We start from the raw sequence: 15,514 nt of genomic DNA, 5'->3' as shown, positions 1-15,514 counted from the left end.
AAAAAAAAAAAAAAAAATCCCCAAACACAAACAAAACCACCAAAAACAACTCCTTAGCTTAAGAGATTCTCCCGCCTTGGCCTTCCAAAATGCTGAGATTACACCGCGAACGGCAAGACCCGGCTTAATGCGGCCGCTCTACTTAACATAGCCGCCAACATCTTGAGCGCGGCCACAGACAGGCTGCTGTGCTTCTTGGAGGCGGCTAGGTCATTAGTGAACTCAGGTACCGAAGGAGCCTGGACGTCTTGCGCTTCACTGCACCTTCGGACTTGCAAACCTTTTTCTTTACTTCAGTCTTTGACTTGGGAGATACACCAGGAGTCACGGTATGTAAAGTTTCGGACTTGATTGTAGGTTTGGACATCTAATAGTTAAAAAAAAAAAAAAAATCAGGCTGCGAGTGTATCTATGATTACGTGTTATGTCACACACAGACACGCTGCGCGCTGATTGGTTCCCAGCTCAGTCTTTCAGCTTGGCAGCAACCTAGTCTCAACCCTGTTTCTGAGTTGTTTGTTGAAATTCAGAAAAGCAAAATAGTTTAAATTTCCTGAGGAAGAATCACACCAATTCTATTCTACAATGAACCGGAACGGCTAAGCCTTTCTGATCTTTACATTGTCTTTCTCTAGTTTTTATTAAGGCAGCCTCGGCCTTTATCAAAAGCTCCAACTTTCAGAGATTCACAGTTCAGAGGGACAACTTGATTTTCATTTCAAATATAAACTCTTCCATTCGTGTCTTCAATTGCTTGCTGCCTCGTAATAGCCTACACATTTTTGCCTTCTCATACATTGAACAACTACTTGATTTTCATTGAGATTTAACGAGGAAATCTGTTTTATATGAGAAGAGAAATAACACGTTCTTTTTTAATTTCTCCAGAACAACAGCAGTACGGATACTTAGAACAACAACTCTTTCTGATAAAATTAATTGGGGCTGAAAATGTTTTATGATGGCTTCTTGTTACTATTTGGATATTTAGTTAATTTGGGAGGGTTCAAGTAAATGTTCAACATTTCCTTGGGAAAATGGGAAATACAATGATCAGTGATTCTCCTGATGTTGGGACTGTTTGCATAGCTGAACTCAGGAGAGATCCAGGAGAGGGCATAAAAGACAGAGTTTGACTCATTTATGAGTCAAAAAAATTTTTTTTTAAATTTTTACTGGGGGAAATTAATTATTAAAATGTTCATGAGTCTTTGGGTTCAGGGGTCTGTCATGCTTGGGGACATGGGGAAGATAAACTTTTGCAAAATATTGAAGTAACAGGATCAAGGAATATACACACAAGCACCACACACACACACAAAATTCCCTAGAGAGAGAAATTTAAAAAACAACCATGTTTCATATTCAGTACTACATTTCTTGTTTAAACAACGATATAGGCTGATAGTGAATGAAGTACAGCTTATGTTCAGTATGAGAGGAAAATGGAGTGATGGCAGAAAGTGATTTAACTGATTCTCTTCACTCCTCAATGTCATGAACATATGTTGATCTGGGGAGCATATACATTTATATGTTTTACTAAGACTATGAAGGAGGTAAATGCTGGGGACAGAGCAAAGCCCAAAAGGTGAGGGTTTCACACTTTTTGATCGCATCAAAATACAAATGACTTCATGTAGCAAATGCAACTAGGACATGAACAAATTAATAAATGTTAATAAAAATTAAAATCAAATGGTTGAGATGAGAAATTAGCTAAAAATGAATCACATTTACTTTGAGTGTGTATTCACTTTTTATGGAGCCCATGTATTTCTAATCTTAAAATGGCTTTGACCCATTATATTTGATTTCCTGGAGCACCAACAAAGGAGGAACTGACTTGTAGCCTTCCAACTGCGGGACTTCTCTAAGGTACTGTCCTATTTGCCTTCATGGGTTTGGGAGTTAGTTTCTTGCAGGTAACTAAAGTCTCTCCCTTCAGGCCTGTCCTCTTGCCTAAGTATCAAATTTGCATTTCTGGATGATTGCTGGATATCTGCTTATTCATCTTCTATACCAGACTCTCAGTATGACCATCCTCATCTAAGTAGCTTCTGTCTAACTAAGATTGCTGGATATTGGCTTTATTGTTTACCTATAACACACCCTCAACATATCCAACCACATCTAGGAAACAACCTTTCAAGTGACATTCCTATATATTCTATTCACAACAACACTATTGCTTTGTTAATCGACACTTCAATTATTCCCTTTCCTTTGTTGCCAAATCCAATCTGTTACTAAGTTTGGTGAATTCTCCCTAAATTCATCTTTCCTTGTTTATTTGCCTTTTCATGGTTGTAATTCTTGCTCTTCTATCTCTTTTTTGGACTGGCTATCGTTATAGCCTTCTTATAGGTGGTTCCTTTCTCTCATCCCTCTCTGCTGTCATTCATTCTCTTCATTGCTCTGGGTGAAATATTCCTCATATGAGCTTCAAATTTATATGCCCCATCTCCTTGTAGCTTTATGTTTTCTTCACTTAAAAACTGTTTTTCTCTATTCTTACAAGCCATGAAGAAAAGCTGGATTCGGCTGGGCGTGGTGGCTCATGTCTGTAATACCAGCACTTTGGGAGGCTGCGGAGGGTGGATCACCTGAGGTCGGGAGTTCGAGGCCAGCCTGACCAACACAGAGAAACCTCGTCTCTACTAAAAATACAAAAATTAGCTGGGCATGGTGGCGCGTGCCTGTAATCCCAGCTACTCAGGAGGCTGAGGCGGGAGAATCGCTTGCACCCAGGAGATGGAGGTTGCAGTGAGCGGAGAACACGCCATTGCACTCCAGTCTGGGCAACAAGAGTGAAATTCCGTCTCAAAGGAAAAAAAAGAGAGAGAAAAAGCTGGATTCATATAGCTTTAGATTTAAGAATAACTTTAGTATGGCAATCAAACTCTTTTATATGGCCTTAAATCAACACTCTGGCACCGTGGTTTAGTAGAAGTATGGAATTTGCAAACATGATGACATGTATTTGAGTCTTGTTTTGCCCCTTAGGAGCTATGTGATCTTGGTCTAATTATATTACCTTTCAGAGTATCTTTTTTCAGTTTTTTTCTTCTTTTTTCTCTCTTCCGCACCCTGTTTTAAACTTCAAACTAATCTAATGATGTATTTTGAAATGTTTATATTTTTCATTCCCCGTCTCTCAAAATAGATGAGATCTGTCTCTGTTTTGAATTCTTACATTGATTTCTTTCTTTCTTTTGTTTTTTTTTGAGATAGAATCTCACTCTGTTGCCAAGGCTGGAGTGCAGTGGTGTGATCTCGGCTCACTGCAACCTCCATCTCCCAGGTTCAAGCAATTCTTCTGCCTCAGCCTCCAGAGTAGCTGGGACCTGGGACTACAGGTGCGTGCCACCACGCCCAGCTAAGTTTTGTATTTTTAGTAGAGACTAGAGACGGGGTTTCACTATATTGGCCAGGCTGATCTTGAACTCCTGACCCTGTGATCCGCCAGCCTCGGCCTCCCAAAGTGCTGGGACTGCAGGTGTGAGCCACGGCACCAGGCCCCCTACACTGATTTCTTAAAAGGCCATTATAATCTGTTTCATATTAACTGCATACTTGTCCACTTTTAGATCTTCCTAGTAGTTTACAAACAACTAAAAGTACAGATTGGTATTATAGTATGGCATACAAATATTTACATAAAAAAACTTGCAGAAATATATATAGGGAGTTGTGTCAAACCAGAACATAATTCAAGTGTCCTTAACTTTCCATTTCTTTATTATGCCTTTGTGGCTACTCCCCAAATGCTTGTTTTCTGCAGCAGTATGCCCTGTGCAGTATTGTTGACATAGTAGTGCTTGACTCTTGTTTTTCATTTTAAATTGAATAACTGGGTGAGGCATTATACACCATTGAAGATGCAGATCAATTATGAAATAGGTAACTTGTTCAAGTTTTCACCATTTAGCTCTGAGTGGCCCACACTATGCCTCTCCTTCTAAGAAGGATCTTATTTTATTTATTTATTTATTTATTTATTTATTTATTTATTTAGAGACAGGGTCTTGCTTTGTTGCCCAGGCTGCAGTGCAGTGCTACAATATTGGCTCACTGCAAACTCTGCCTCCTGGGTTCAAGTGATTCTTGTGCCTCAGCCTCCCATGTAGCTGGGATTACAAGAGCATGCCACCATGCCCAGCTAATGTTTGTATTTTTAGTAGAGTCAGGGTTTCTCCATGTTGTCCAGGCTGCTCTTGAACTGGGCTCAAGTGATCCACCAGCCTTGGCCCCCCAAAGTGCTGGGATTACAGGCATGAGCCACCACGTCCGGCCAGAATAATATTTATTGATTTATTTTTGAGACAGAGTTTCGCTCTTGTCACCCAGACTGGAGTGCAATGGTGTGATCTTGTCTCACTATAACTTCTGTCTCCCAGGTTCAAGCAATTCTCTTGCCTCAGCCTCCCAAGTAGCTGGGATTACAGGTATATGCCACCATGCCCAGCTAATTTTTGTATTTTTAGTAGAGGTGGGGTTTCACCATGTTGGCCAGGCTGGTCTCAAATGCTTGTCCTCAGGTGATCCACCTACCTTGGCTTCCCAAAGTGCTGGGATTACAGGCATGAGCCACTGTGCCCCACCTAGAATAATGGTTTTAAATGCATTAGATAAATTATAGGAATACAAAATAAAACAATTAATATGCCATTATCAAATTATAAAAAATCCAAATTGGTGAAATATTAACATATGTGCTTTTGAATTTTTATTTTATTTACTTACTGATTTTGAGACAGAGTCTCACTCTGTTGCCCAGGCTGGAGTGCAATGGTATGATCTTGGCTCAGTGCAGTCTCTGCTTCTCAGGTTCAAGAGATTAGCCACCCAAGTAGCTGTGTGCCAAGATGCCTGATAAATTTTTGCATTTTTAGTAGACACAGGGTTTTGCCATGTTGGCTAGACTGGTCTGGAACTGCTGGGCTCAAGTGATCCTCCCATCTGGGCCTTTCAAAGAGCTGGGATTTACAGGCATAAGCCATGCCCTGGCATAGGTGCTTTTTAAATTAATACATTAAATAATAATCTATTAATGTGACTGAGACTTATTATAGATTGGAAGGATTTATTTATTTATTTATTTTTGAGATGGAGTCTTGCTCTGTCGCCTAGGCTGGAGTGCAGTGGCCCCATCTTGGCTCACTGCAAGCTCCGTGCCTCCTGGGTTCACGCCATTCTCCTGCCTCAGCCTCCCAAGTAGCTGGGACTATAGGTGCCCGCCACCATGCCCAGATAATTTTTTTGTATTTTTAGTAGGACGAGGTTTCACTGTGTTAGCCAGGATGGTCTCGATCTCCTGACCTTGTGATCCTCCTGCCTTGGACTCCCAAAGTGCTGGGATTATAGGCGTGAGCCACTGCGCCCGGCTTTAGGATTGAGATTTTTAAATGCAATTTTGAGATATTGGCAATGGCAATGTGATACAAATAAAAGCACTTGTACTGCCAATTATACTGTTTGTTGCCTGAGTTCATACATAGAGAAAATGCTTTCTGTTGGAGAATAGTAATAAGAAAAAAAAAAATTTGACTTTTTTTTTTTTTTTTTTTTTTCTGTACTTATTCCCAGATCCCCTGAAGCCTTTCTATGTATCCCAGGCTAAGAACTTTACTCTGCAGTCTTTTTCTTTGTAGCATAAATTCATCAAACAACAAACAACTGTGGTAAACCTGGTTCTCCTCACAACTCATGGAGAAAAAAACAAATATTCCACCCAAAGGACCTGGGACTTTTTATGGGGATTAACGACGAGTTAAGTTTTTCATTATTTATTGTTTTGAGGAGTTCTCAAAATCAGATTTTAGCAAATTAGAATACTCGGTCTCATCCCTTTGGAAGGATGAACCTTAAGGATAGGAATTGAGAACACCCACAGTATTGTAATATACCATAATTAATGTTTAATGATTGCTTATTTGGAATCTAGACATTATTTTAAGCATTTTGATAGGATTATCTCGTTCCAACTTAACAAATAACTACAAGTTAGAATTTTAAAATACGTTTAAAACAAGGAAACTTAGTATAGCTTGCCCAGTGTGACCCCCACAGCATGTATGTGGAGCAGGCTGTCTCTATGATAGTTTGACTGGATACTATGATGCCAATTTGTTGGGGTAATAGAATGTGGTGAATAATACAGTGCTGGCTACAATCTGTCCATGATTAAAGGCACAATCAAAGCATACAATCAAAGCATAAATTTTCATAAATTTCAGCCCAACAAGGTTCTAACTGTTTTGGGGATGTACATATTCATGTCTTCAACGGGCCCTCAGTGATCTTATCCTAATTTGACCTCTAAATGTGTAACTTTCATATACTTTTAGTTCCCTCAGTAGCACTATCTAGCCTGCAGGCTGAAGAGCCCTGCTTGGTTAACTAGGAATGCATAAATCGATAAAAAATAATCTCAGAGACAATAAACATATGATTTGCTTAAAATACTTTGAAAGCACCTTGTGGCCCAGCGCTTGGCTCACACATGTAATCCCAGCACTTTGGGAGGCCAAGGCAGGCGTATCACAAGTTCAGAAGTTCCAGACTATCCTGACTAATATGGTGAAACCCCGTCTCTTCTAACAAAATACCAAAATTAGCTGGGCATGGTGGCGTGCGCCTGTAACCCCAGCTACTCAGGAGGCTGAGGCAGGAGAATCGCTTAAACCCGGTAGGCAGAGGTTGCAGTGAGCCTAGATCCTGCCACTGCACTCCATCCTGGGCAACAGAGCAAGACCCCGTTGCAAAAACAAACAAACAAACAAAAAACACCAAAAAACACAGCACCTTGTGAGGGAAACAGTGTGTACTAATTATTTCATATTCTGGGAAAAGTGGGGGACAGCTGTCAGGCTTCTTTGTCAAAAGTTTATGAACTGATGGCTTAGTTAATGGCTGAAAATATGGTGTGTATCTACATATACATACATACCTAGGAGTATTTATGAAATCCCAACTGAGACTCTTGTTGCCTCAGGCCCCTCCTGGTCTCCTCCATTCTGAGCAAGGGAGAATTGCACAGAAGGGCGGGAACTGACTGTGGTTCCCGCCACTGCTCATGAGGTTTTCAAACAGGTCCGTCATACTGTTATAAAAGTGCTGCGCGGCTGTGCCAGCGGTATTATGCTACAAGCTTAACAGCTGTGCTTTCAACATGTCTGGTCGGGGCAAGGGTGGAAAGGGTCTAGGTAAGGGTGGCGCCAAACGTCACCGCAAGGTGTTGCGCGACAATATCCAAGGAATCACCAAGCCAGCCATCCGGCGCCTGGCTCGCCGCGGCGGCGTCAAGCGTATTTCTGGCCTCATCTATGAGGAGACTCGCGGAGTGCTGAAGGTTTTCCTGGAAAATGTAATCCGCGATGCTGTCACCTACACGGAGCACGCCAAACGCAAGACGGTCACAGCCATGGACGTGGTGTATGCGCTCAAGCGTCAGGGACGCACTCTGTATGGCTTCGGCGGCTGAGCTTATCTCCACAGTTTGCTATCGCAAAACCAACGGCCCTTTTCAGGGCCACCTATCCACTCAGGAGAAAGAGTAGTAGTCACTGCTTAAAATTAGTGTAGTTTCACGTGTTTAGTAGCTTCGGTTTTCAAGTTCAATTGTTTTATTACTTCTTGGCTTCATATGTTACTGGCTAGTGAGGATAACGTATCTTTTATTTTTTAATTTATTTTCAGACAGTCTTGCTCTGTCTCCCACGCTGGAGTGCAATGGCGCGATCTCGGCAAACTGCAGTCTCCGCCTCCCGGGTTCAAAGGATTCTTGTGTCTGCAGCCTTACGCGTAGCTGGGACAACAGGCTTGCTCCACCAACAACCGCTAATTTTTGTATTTTTTGTAGCGATGGATTTTCGCCATGTTGCCCAGGCTCGTCTTGAACTCAAGCTCAAAGAGATTGCCCCTCCTCGGCCTCCGAAAGTGCTGGGATTACAAGCGTGAGCCGCCACGCTTGGCCTGTGTTTTCTGTATTACTGTAAGGAGACTGATGGCAAACTGCCGCTAACATTCTGCATGGCTATCAGAGAAAGAAAGTAGCAAAGACTGTAGCTGTTGGAGAAACAAGGTAGCAAAACCTGTATCACAGAAGGCAAGTGGTAAAGGCTGATTCTGCTGTGAAAATAGGGAAGAAAATGGAGGTCGGTACTAGTTCCTACCAAGGCATTGTTATATGAAAGGAAGACAAAATGGCGTTCACATGGTTATGGGTATAGGGGGATATGAGGTGTGTGGGAGGCACTTAACTGACAAATACAATCTTTAAAGAAGAAAGTAGTAATTGCCGTGGGAGAAACAACCATGAAAGTACATAAGATTCTCTCAAAATTTTTCAGTGGAATGGGGAGAGGCCAACTTGTTTGGCTGTGTTCCTCTGAGCTGCCTTCCATCCGGAGCTACTGATTTTCTATTGTTGAATTTAAAAGGACTTTTTATTAATGTACCCGCGGCCAATTTAAAGGTATGTTGAACGAGTTTTTTTTTTGTTGTTGTTGTTGGCCTTTTATCTTAAATAGTTTTAGACTTTATTATTAACACAAGTTGTTTTACCTTATAATCATAGATCAGGCTACTGTGGTTGCATGAATGGGCATTTAAAACCGAGGTTATCATGATTAAATTCCCACCTTCTTTCCCTCTACACCTCAGGAAATGAGACAAAAATAAGTAAGATATTCTCTAGTGGGTTACTCCCACTGTACTCTTAATCACTGTAAAATTACAATCTCAGGACTATCAGTATGACACTATTATTCACTGTCCTCAAAACGGATTTTAGTTTGTGGAGAATATTGCATAAACCCTCATTTTTCCAATAAAGTTTTTTCACTTTATCATAATAAAAAGAAAGCTGGACAGGTGGCTGTCTGGCGAGAGGCAACATTTCCTGGTCTTTCTGGGAGCAGATGTAAGCATGTGGCTACGTTATTTCTAACACAGGTGAGACACAGAAAAGTTACTACCAGGTCTGGGCTTTGAAACTTTCATGTTACCTTCTTCCCCAGCTATAATGGTATTGATTTCGTTTTGAGCAAGCAGAGACCATTAGGCCCTAGGAGATGACAGAACGTTGACTTGGAAGGAATGAAATTTCCTGATTGATCAGAAGGAGCAGAGCTGCTTCACAAAGCTGGACTAATCACAATGAATTTGTTCCATGAAACAAAAATATCTGTCTTTAAGCTTATTTATTGTTGAGTCTCTTTGTAAGCAGCATAATTTTATCACACAAAATTCAGTTTTTTTCCTGAACTTATTTAGTATTGTGGAATGTCCTTCCATTGACCTAAAAGCTCTTTACAGAAAAGCTGATGCCAAATGAGCCTGTCGACTTGGTATCACCTCTGTTGTGTTTCATTATAGACAGAACAGTGGGGCTAATTACAAGTTAGAGATCAGGCAGGGCACATGGCTCATGCCTGTAATCCCAGCAATTAGGGAGGCCGAAGTTTGTGAATCACTTGAGGTCAGGAGTTTGAGACCCTCCTGGCCAACACAGAGAAACCTCATCTCTAATAAAAATACAAAAATTAGCCGGGCATGCTGGCACAGGCTTGTAGTTCCAGCAACTTCCAGGTCTGGGTCAGAGTGAGACTCTATCCAAAAAAAAAAAAAAAAAGTTAGAGATCAATGGGTAGACTAGATAGTCTACATGTCTTCAGCAGTGGTAACCTATATATTTTCATGGGCTGACTTCCTTAAAGAGTGGTTCTGCCACGCACTGCGATGGCTCTCACCTGTAATCCCAGCACTTTGGGAGGGCGAGGTAGGGGCATCGCCTGAGGTCGTCGGGAGTTCGATACCAGCCTGACCAACATGGAGAAACCTTGTCTCTACTAAAAATAAAAAAACTAGTTGGGTATGGTGGTGCATGCCTGTAATCCCAGCTACTCAGGAGGGTGAGGCAGGAAAATCGCTTGAACCCAGGAGGTGGAGGTTGTGGTGAGCCAAGATCTTGCCATTGCACTCCAGCCTGGGCAACGAGAGCGAAACTCTGTATCAAACAAAACAAAACAAACAAACAAAAAAAACAAGAGTAGTTTTTAGTAATAGATGGATCAAAAACTCCTTTGAGAATCTGTTGAAAGTAGACATATGAACATAGACATTTTCTAAGGCTCATGCTCAGAAACTCAAGGAACTCCTAGGGCTCCCTGGATTCCTGTCAACAACCAGAAGTCTAGGATTTCAGGGTCTGAGATCTAGAGATCCCAAATTTAAAGATGGAGAGGAATCACAGACATAATACTAAATAATACATTGAACAGGAGTGAGTTTATTTTGTTACCATTTACTGAGTGAAACAGACCTATGTATTCTTCTTCTTTTTTTTTTTCTTTGAGATGTAATTTCCCTCTGTGGCCCAGGCTGGAGTGCAGTGGTGTGATCTCAGCTCACTGCAACCTCCGCCTCCCTGGGTTCAAGCAATTCTCCGATTCTTCTGCCTCAGCCTCCCGAGTAGCTGGAACTACAGGCCTGTGCCACTATGCTCAGCTAATTTTTGTATTTTTAATAGAGACAGGGTTTTGCCATGTTGGACAGGCTGGTCTTGAAATCCCAACCTCAGATGATCCGCCCTCCTTGGCCTCCCAAAGTGCTGGGATTACAGGCTCGAGCCACCATGCCCAGTCTATTGTCTCTCTTCTTTTACTAGGAAGAGAAATCTCTTGTCTGTCTTGCTCACTGCAGTATTTCAATGCCTGGCACAGAGGGAATGCAATCAATATTTGATGAAATACTGAATGAAATCCCTTCAACTACTTTCTGATTTGTTTATTGTATCCCCTGCTCCATTACTCCTGCCATTTCTTTGGCTTGAAATTTATCCTCTTTCAACATCATTATTTCCTTCCACTGCATCCAGTCTCCTGCCACCGGAAGCATATTCCTAGAACTAGTTATAATTTTGTTAGTCCCTGCTCACAAACTTTCTATAACTGTCTACAAAATAAATCTAAACTTCATTGTTTGATATTCAGACTCTTCACAATCTTCTCCCACATCTTTATCACAAGAAAACTCCATGTAAGCAGGAGGCTTGGTTAGCATATTCTTTATATCAGCAATCTCCTTTAACAAGCTCTCCAGGTGATTCTGATGCACACTCAAGTCTGAGAACCACTGTTCTCAGTGCAAAAGTCCTCAGTACAAAATTCACTGCTTGGCACTTGAATGTGAATGAATGACTATCCATTTTCAACCTACAGGATGTTGCTTTCATCCACCTTCGCCTGGAGGTGCTTGTATCAGGCAGTGCAGATGCCTTCTCCCCAAAAGTCATTTCCCCTCCTTTCTTCCTAATACAGCTTTATTTCTTTGTTGCCTGACTTGTTCTCTGGAGAAGGCAGAGTTCCTTTTAGCCTCAAGGATCTGATTAATTTGACTACACCTGTCCTAAAGATCACATGCCCCTTATTAATGATTGGATTGGGGATAAGTATATAGTCAGCTTTTGTGATTAGGAGAATCCTTAACAATGGAGACCCAACTTCTCTAAGAACATGATTAAGATGAGATGGGGATTGTCGACCAATGAACGATGTGTGTTTGTGTGCAAACGCAAGTGTGGTTGCACACTGAGAATTGTCTAGTTGGTGAAACCAGACAGGTCGCAGAGGTGGGGCGGTGGAGGGAAGAGGGTTTTATTTTTCCTTTAGAACCTAAAAATCCAAATTAAGACCTTTTTGAAGGAATTGAGGAAAGGAAGGAAAAAAGCAAATTCAACATTAAGAACTATTTGAGAGCAGCAGTCTCCTCTCCTTCCCCACCCCCGCTCCAGTCCCCCATAATGTGGGCTTCTTTTGTAAAACCCGTAGACTTTTAAGGACTCAAAAAGAGAAACGAAATTCGTTTTCATAGAGCAAAACTATGAAATTACTGTTCTCTCTTAGGTGCTATCGACTGATACCTCATAAAACACGGAAACCAGTTTCATAAAGCCACCAGCCCAACAAGTACCATTTTAAGTTTTAAAAACATGCCTATTTCAGCTGCAAGAGTTTCCAGTAACTTCATGTGTCAGTATATAGCTCCAATTGTGAAAAGGTGAGTGGCTCTGAAAAGAGCCTTTGGGTTTACTAAGGCAGTTGCAGGGCTAAGTTTACTTGGAGCTCGTGTACTTGGTGACGGCCTTGGTGCCCTCCGACACCGCGTGCTTGGCCAGCTCCCCGGGAAGCAGCAGGCGCACGGCCGTCTGGATCTCCCTGGAGGTGATGGTGGAGCGCTTGTTGTAATGCGCCAGGCGGGAAGCCTCGCCGGCGATGCGCTCGAAGATGTCGTTGACAAAGGAATTCATGATCCCCATGGCTTTGGAGGAGATGCCGGTGTCGGGGTGGACCTGCTTCAGCACCTTGTACACGTATACGGAGTAGCTCTCCTTTCGGCTGCGCTTGCGCTTCTTGCCGTCCTTCTTCTGCGCCTTGGTCACGGCCTTTTTGGACCCCTTCTTTGGGGCCGGAGCGGATTTCGCTGGCTCAGGCATGCTATCTTCCCAGTTCTGCAAGTAGAAATCAAAATGAAATCTACATTTCCTGATCCTCGGAATTTGTAGACAATGCTATGTAAATAAAGATTTAGTTTCTCTATCTCTGATTCGTTCTTTTGTCGTGAAGTCTGCATGCAAATGAAGGAGCCTAGGTCTACTCTCCTATTGGTCATATCCTGAGAGCAGTTTTCGAGCACGGGTCACCTAATTAACATTTTATATAACACGTTCCTGGCATTCCAAACAATTCAGATTAGTTTACTTATTCATTTTAAAAACTAAAAGTTGCTCGCCTCTATGCTTTTAAATGCCAGGGAGACAAAGCTAATGGCGCAGTTACGTCTTCGAATTGTAAGGTCGGTTTAACAGCTCCTGGAAAAGCTACGCCTTGGCATTCTGATGTAGATTCTAGAGCAGCAGGACAGACCTGAAGAAAGGCGAGCTAGGCGATCGGCGATCACCCGCACAATCCCGAGAACAGTGTTTCCCACTTTTTACAGAGTGCACAAACACATCATGAAAATAAAGGGCAGGCAATAAAGGTCCGGAGAAAAACAACAACAACAACAACAACAACAAAAGTAAATAGCATCTCTTGAAGAGAGCTAAGACAGGAAAGAATGTCTTAGCCAAAATGGCTTCAGTCCTTAATGGAAAAGCAAGTCACACCTAGTTTAGCCCTACAGCGAGGATCCGAAATAAATATTGTCTTACTAGTGAAAATATTATTTAAAAAATTAAAATGAAAGAGTCCGCTATTTAACAAAGAGATTTACTTTTAACTTATTATTATTATCTTTGGCTAAAGCCCGCTTCTTATCTAACTGTTCAGTTTAAGAAACTGTTCTTCCTAAATTTGACTGTTCTTTTTAAGCCCCCCTCCTTCACCCCACGGTCGCCAGGCCCCTAGCCCCTCTCCTCTCCTGCCACCATTCCCACTTCCTGGGTCCTAAGTCTCCAGGCATGAAGATGCTGCGCAAAAAGTATTCCACTCTGTGGGTTAGCATCTAACAAAAGTGTACTCTGAATTTATGGTGTCTTATGTTTGTTTCACAAAGTAATTTGTTTTTCTCACTTCAGTGATGACGAGAAAACCTTAAAATCTGTTTAACATCTTTTTTTTTTTAATTTCCAATTTAGCTAATGTAGCAGTGTTCAGAATAGCTAATGCGCTTTATTTGTATTTATTTAATCAAAAAATCTTGGGGCGGGCACGGTGCCACTTTTCCTTTAATACGGTTTAAATGTTCTGTCTCATTTGTCTTTCTCCTTTTGGGATTACATGCCTGTAATCCCAGCACTTTGGGAGGCCGAGGAGGGCGGATCACAAGGTCAGGAGATCCAGACCATCCTGGCTAACATGGTGAAACCCTGTCTCTACTAAAAATACAAGAAAATTAGCTGGGTGTGGTGGCGGGCGCCTGTAGTCCCAGCTACTTGGGAGACTGAGGCAGGAGAATGGCATGCACCTCGGAGGCGGAGCTTGCTGTGAGAGGAGATCCTGGCACTGCACTGCAGCCTGGACAAGAGAGACAGACTCCATCTCAAAGAGAAAAAAAAAACAAAAAAACGGCCTGGAGTGATGACTCACGCCTGTAATCCGAAAACTTTTGGAGGCCGAGGCGTGTGGATCACGAGGTCAGGAGTTTGAGACCAGCCTGGCCAATATAGTGAAACCCCGTCAATACTAAAAATACAAAAATTAGCCGGAGGTGGTGGCGCACGCCTGTAGTCTCAGCTGCTTGAGAGGCTGAGGGAGAACCCGGGAGGCGGAGATTGCAGTGAGCCAAGGCTGCATCATTCCACTCCATCCTAGGTGAAAGAGTAAGACTCCGTCTCAAAAAAATAAATAAGTAAATAAATAAGACTTATGTGATATTACTTTTTTCTCATTTAACAGAAAGGGAAATTAGAGAACCCAAGTTGCAGCGTCCTGCCTAAAACCCCATCGTTTATACTAGGTGTAACCAGAATGATGATTTAGGCAGTCTGACTTGTATCTAGTCGGTTAGAAGACATCTTCACCTACCTTGGTGGGCTGTGTTGCAAAAAGAGAAACGGCGTTCTTCTCATGTTAAAAGAACAGAAAATGAAGCATTTCTTTAATGACTAAAAGAGGTTAGAAATGAAAAAAAAATTTTTTTTTGATTCTATGGTATAACTTAGAGAAAAAGGAGAAAGACAAATGAGACAGAAAATTTAAACCGTATTAAGGGAAAAGTGGCAAACGGAGAGAAAAAATAAACAGACGCAATGGAAGGAGAGACAGACATGAAGAGTAGGATAAAAAGAGAAAGAAATTCACCTAAAGAGGATGAACTAATATGTTGGAGAGACACAAAATGTACATACACAAAGAAAACCACAGAGAGAGGAGTTCAGTGATACAATCTGCAACTGCAAGAAGAAACAGAAAGAAAAGTGCAGATGAAGGCCCTTAACTACATCCAAACTACACATACCAGATATTCAACTGACAAGATTGGATTGAGATCCTTAAATGATTTAAATGAAGTAGGTAACACTGCCATTCGTGATTTTTGAAATTCCTGCTAAAGACTAAAATTTCTGCACTTATATATCTATATGAATAAAAATAGTGATATGGCACATAATTAAGAAAAAGACAATGGGGAATTTAAAAAATGACAGTAACTGTAGAGTGGCATTGAGATTTCCTGTTTCTGATTGAGATCTCAAGAGAGTTTTAAACTTTTTATAGTGAATATATTTGTACAAAAGGGTATATGCAGCATAAACAAGAATTGTAAAACAAATGGTTGGTACTTAAAAACCCAGTTTAAGGCTGGGCGCGGTGGCTCAAGCCTGTAATCCCAGCACTTTGGGAGGCCGAGACGGGCGAATCACGAGGTCAGCAGATCGAGACCATACTGGCTAATACGGTGAAACCCCGTCTCTACTTAAAAATACAAAAAAAACTAGCCGGGCGACTAGGCGGGCACCTGTAGTCCCAGCTACTCAGGAGGCTGAGGCAGGAGAATGGCGTAAACC

The 15,514-nt window shown here is 41.8% G+C and overlaps 2 protein-coding genes across 2 annotated transcripts; one reads left to right on the top strand and one right to left on the bottom strand.

Annotated features, from left to right (window-relative positions):
* The first annotated feature begins 7,161 nt into the window (after positions 1 to 7,161).
* LOC105526748 (histone H4) lies at positions 7,162 to 7,551 on the top strand. Its single transcript, XM_011962857.1, has one exon. It carries the CDS (start codon positions 7,175 to 7,177, stop codon positions 7,484 to 7,486), a length of 312 nt encoding a protein of 103 aa, XP_011818247.1. The 5' UTR covers positions 7,162 to 7,174; the 3' UTR covers positions 7,487 to 7,551.
* A 4,519-nt stretch (positions 7,552 to 12,070) lies between these two features.
* Positions 12,071 to 12,559, bottom strand: LOC105526747 (histone H2B type 1). The gene has a single exon (XM_011962856.1). It carries the CDS (start codon positions 12,497 to 12,499, stop codon positions 12,119 to 12,121), a length of 381 nt encoding a protein of 126 aa, XP_011818246.1. The 5' UTR covers positions 12,500 to 12,559; the 3' UTR covers positions 12,071 to 12,118.
* Positions 12,560 to 15,514: the final 2,955 nt, after the last annotated feature.

This window comes from Colobus angolensis, unplaced genomic scaffold (assembly GCF_000951035.1).
Source record: "Colobus angolensis palliatus isolate OR3802 unplaced genomic scaffold, Cang.pa_1.0 Scaffold6, whole genome shotgun sequence".
Lineage (NCBI taxonomy): Eukaryota > Metazoa > Chordata > Mammalia > Primates > Cercopithecidae > Colobus > Colobus angolensis.
This window is presented reverse-complemented; position numbering and strand designations above follow the sequence as displayed.

Coding starts and splice junctions, on each gene's coding strand:
- LOC105526748 (XM_011962857.1), top strand. CDS start 7,175: ATGTCTGGTCGGGGCAAGGGTGGAAAGGGTCTAGGTAAGGGTGGCGCC.
- LOC105526747 (XM_011962856.1), bottom strand. CDS start 12,499: ATGCCTGAGCCAGCGAAATCCGCTCCGGCCCCAAAGAAGGGGTCCAAA.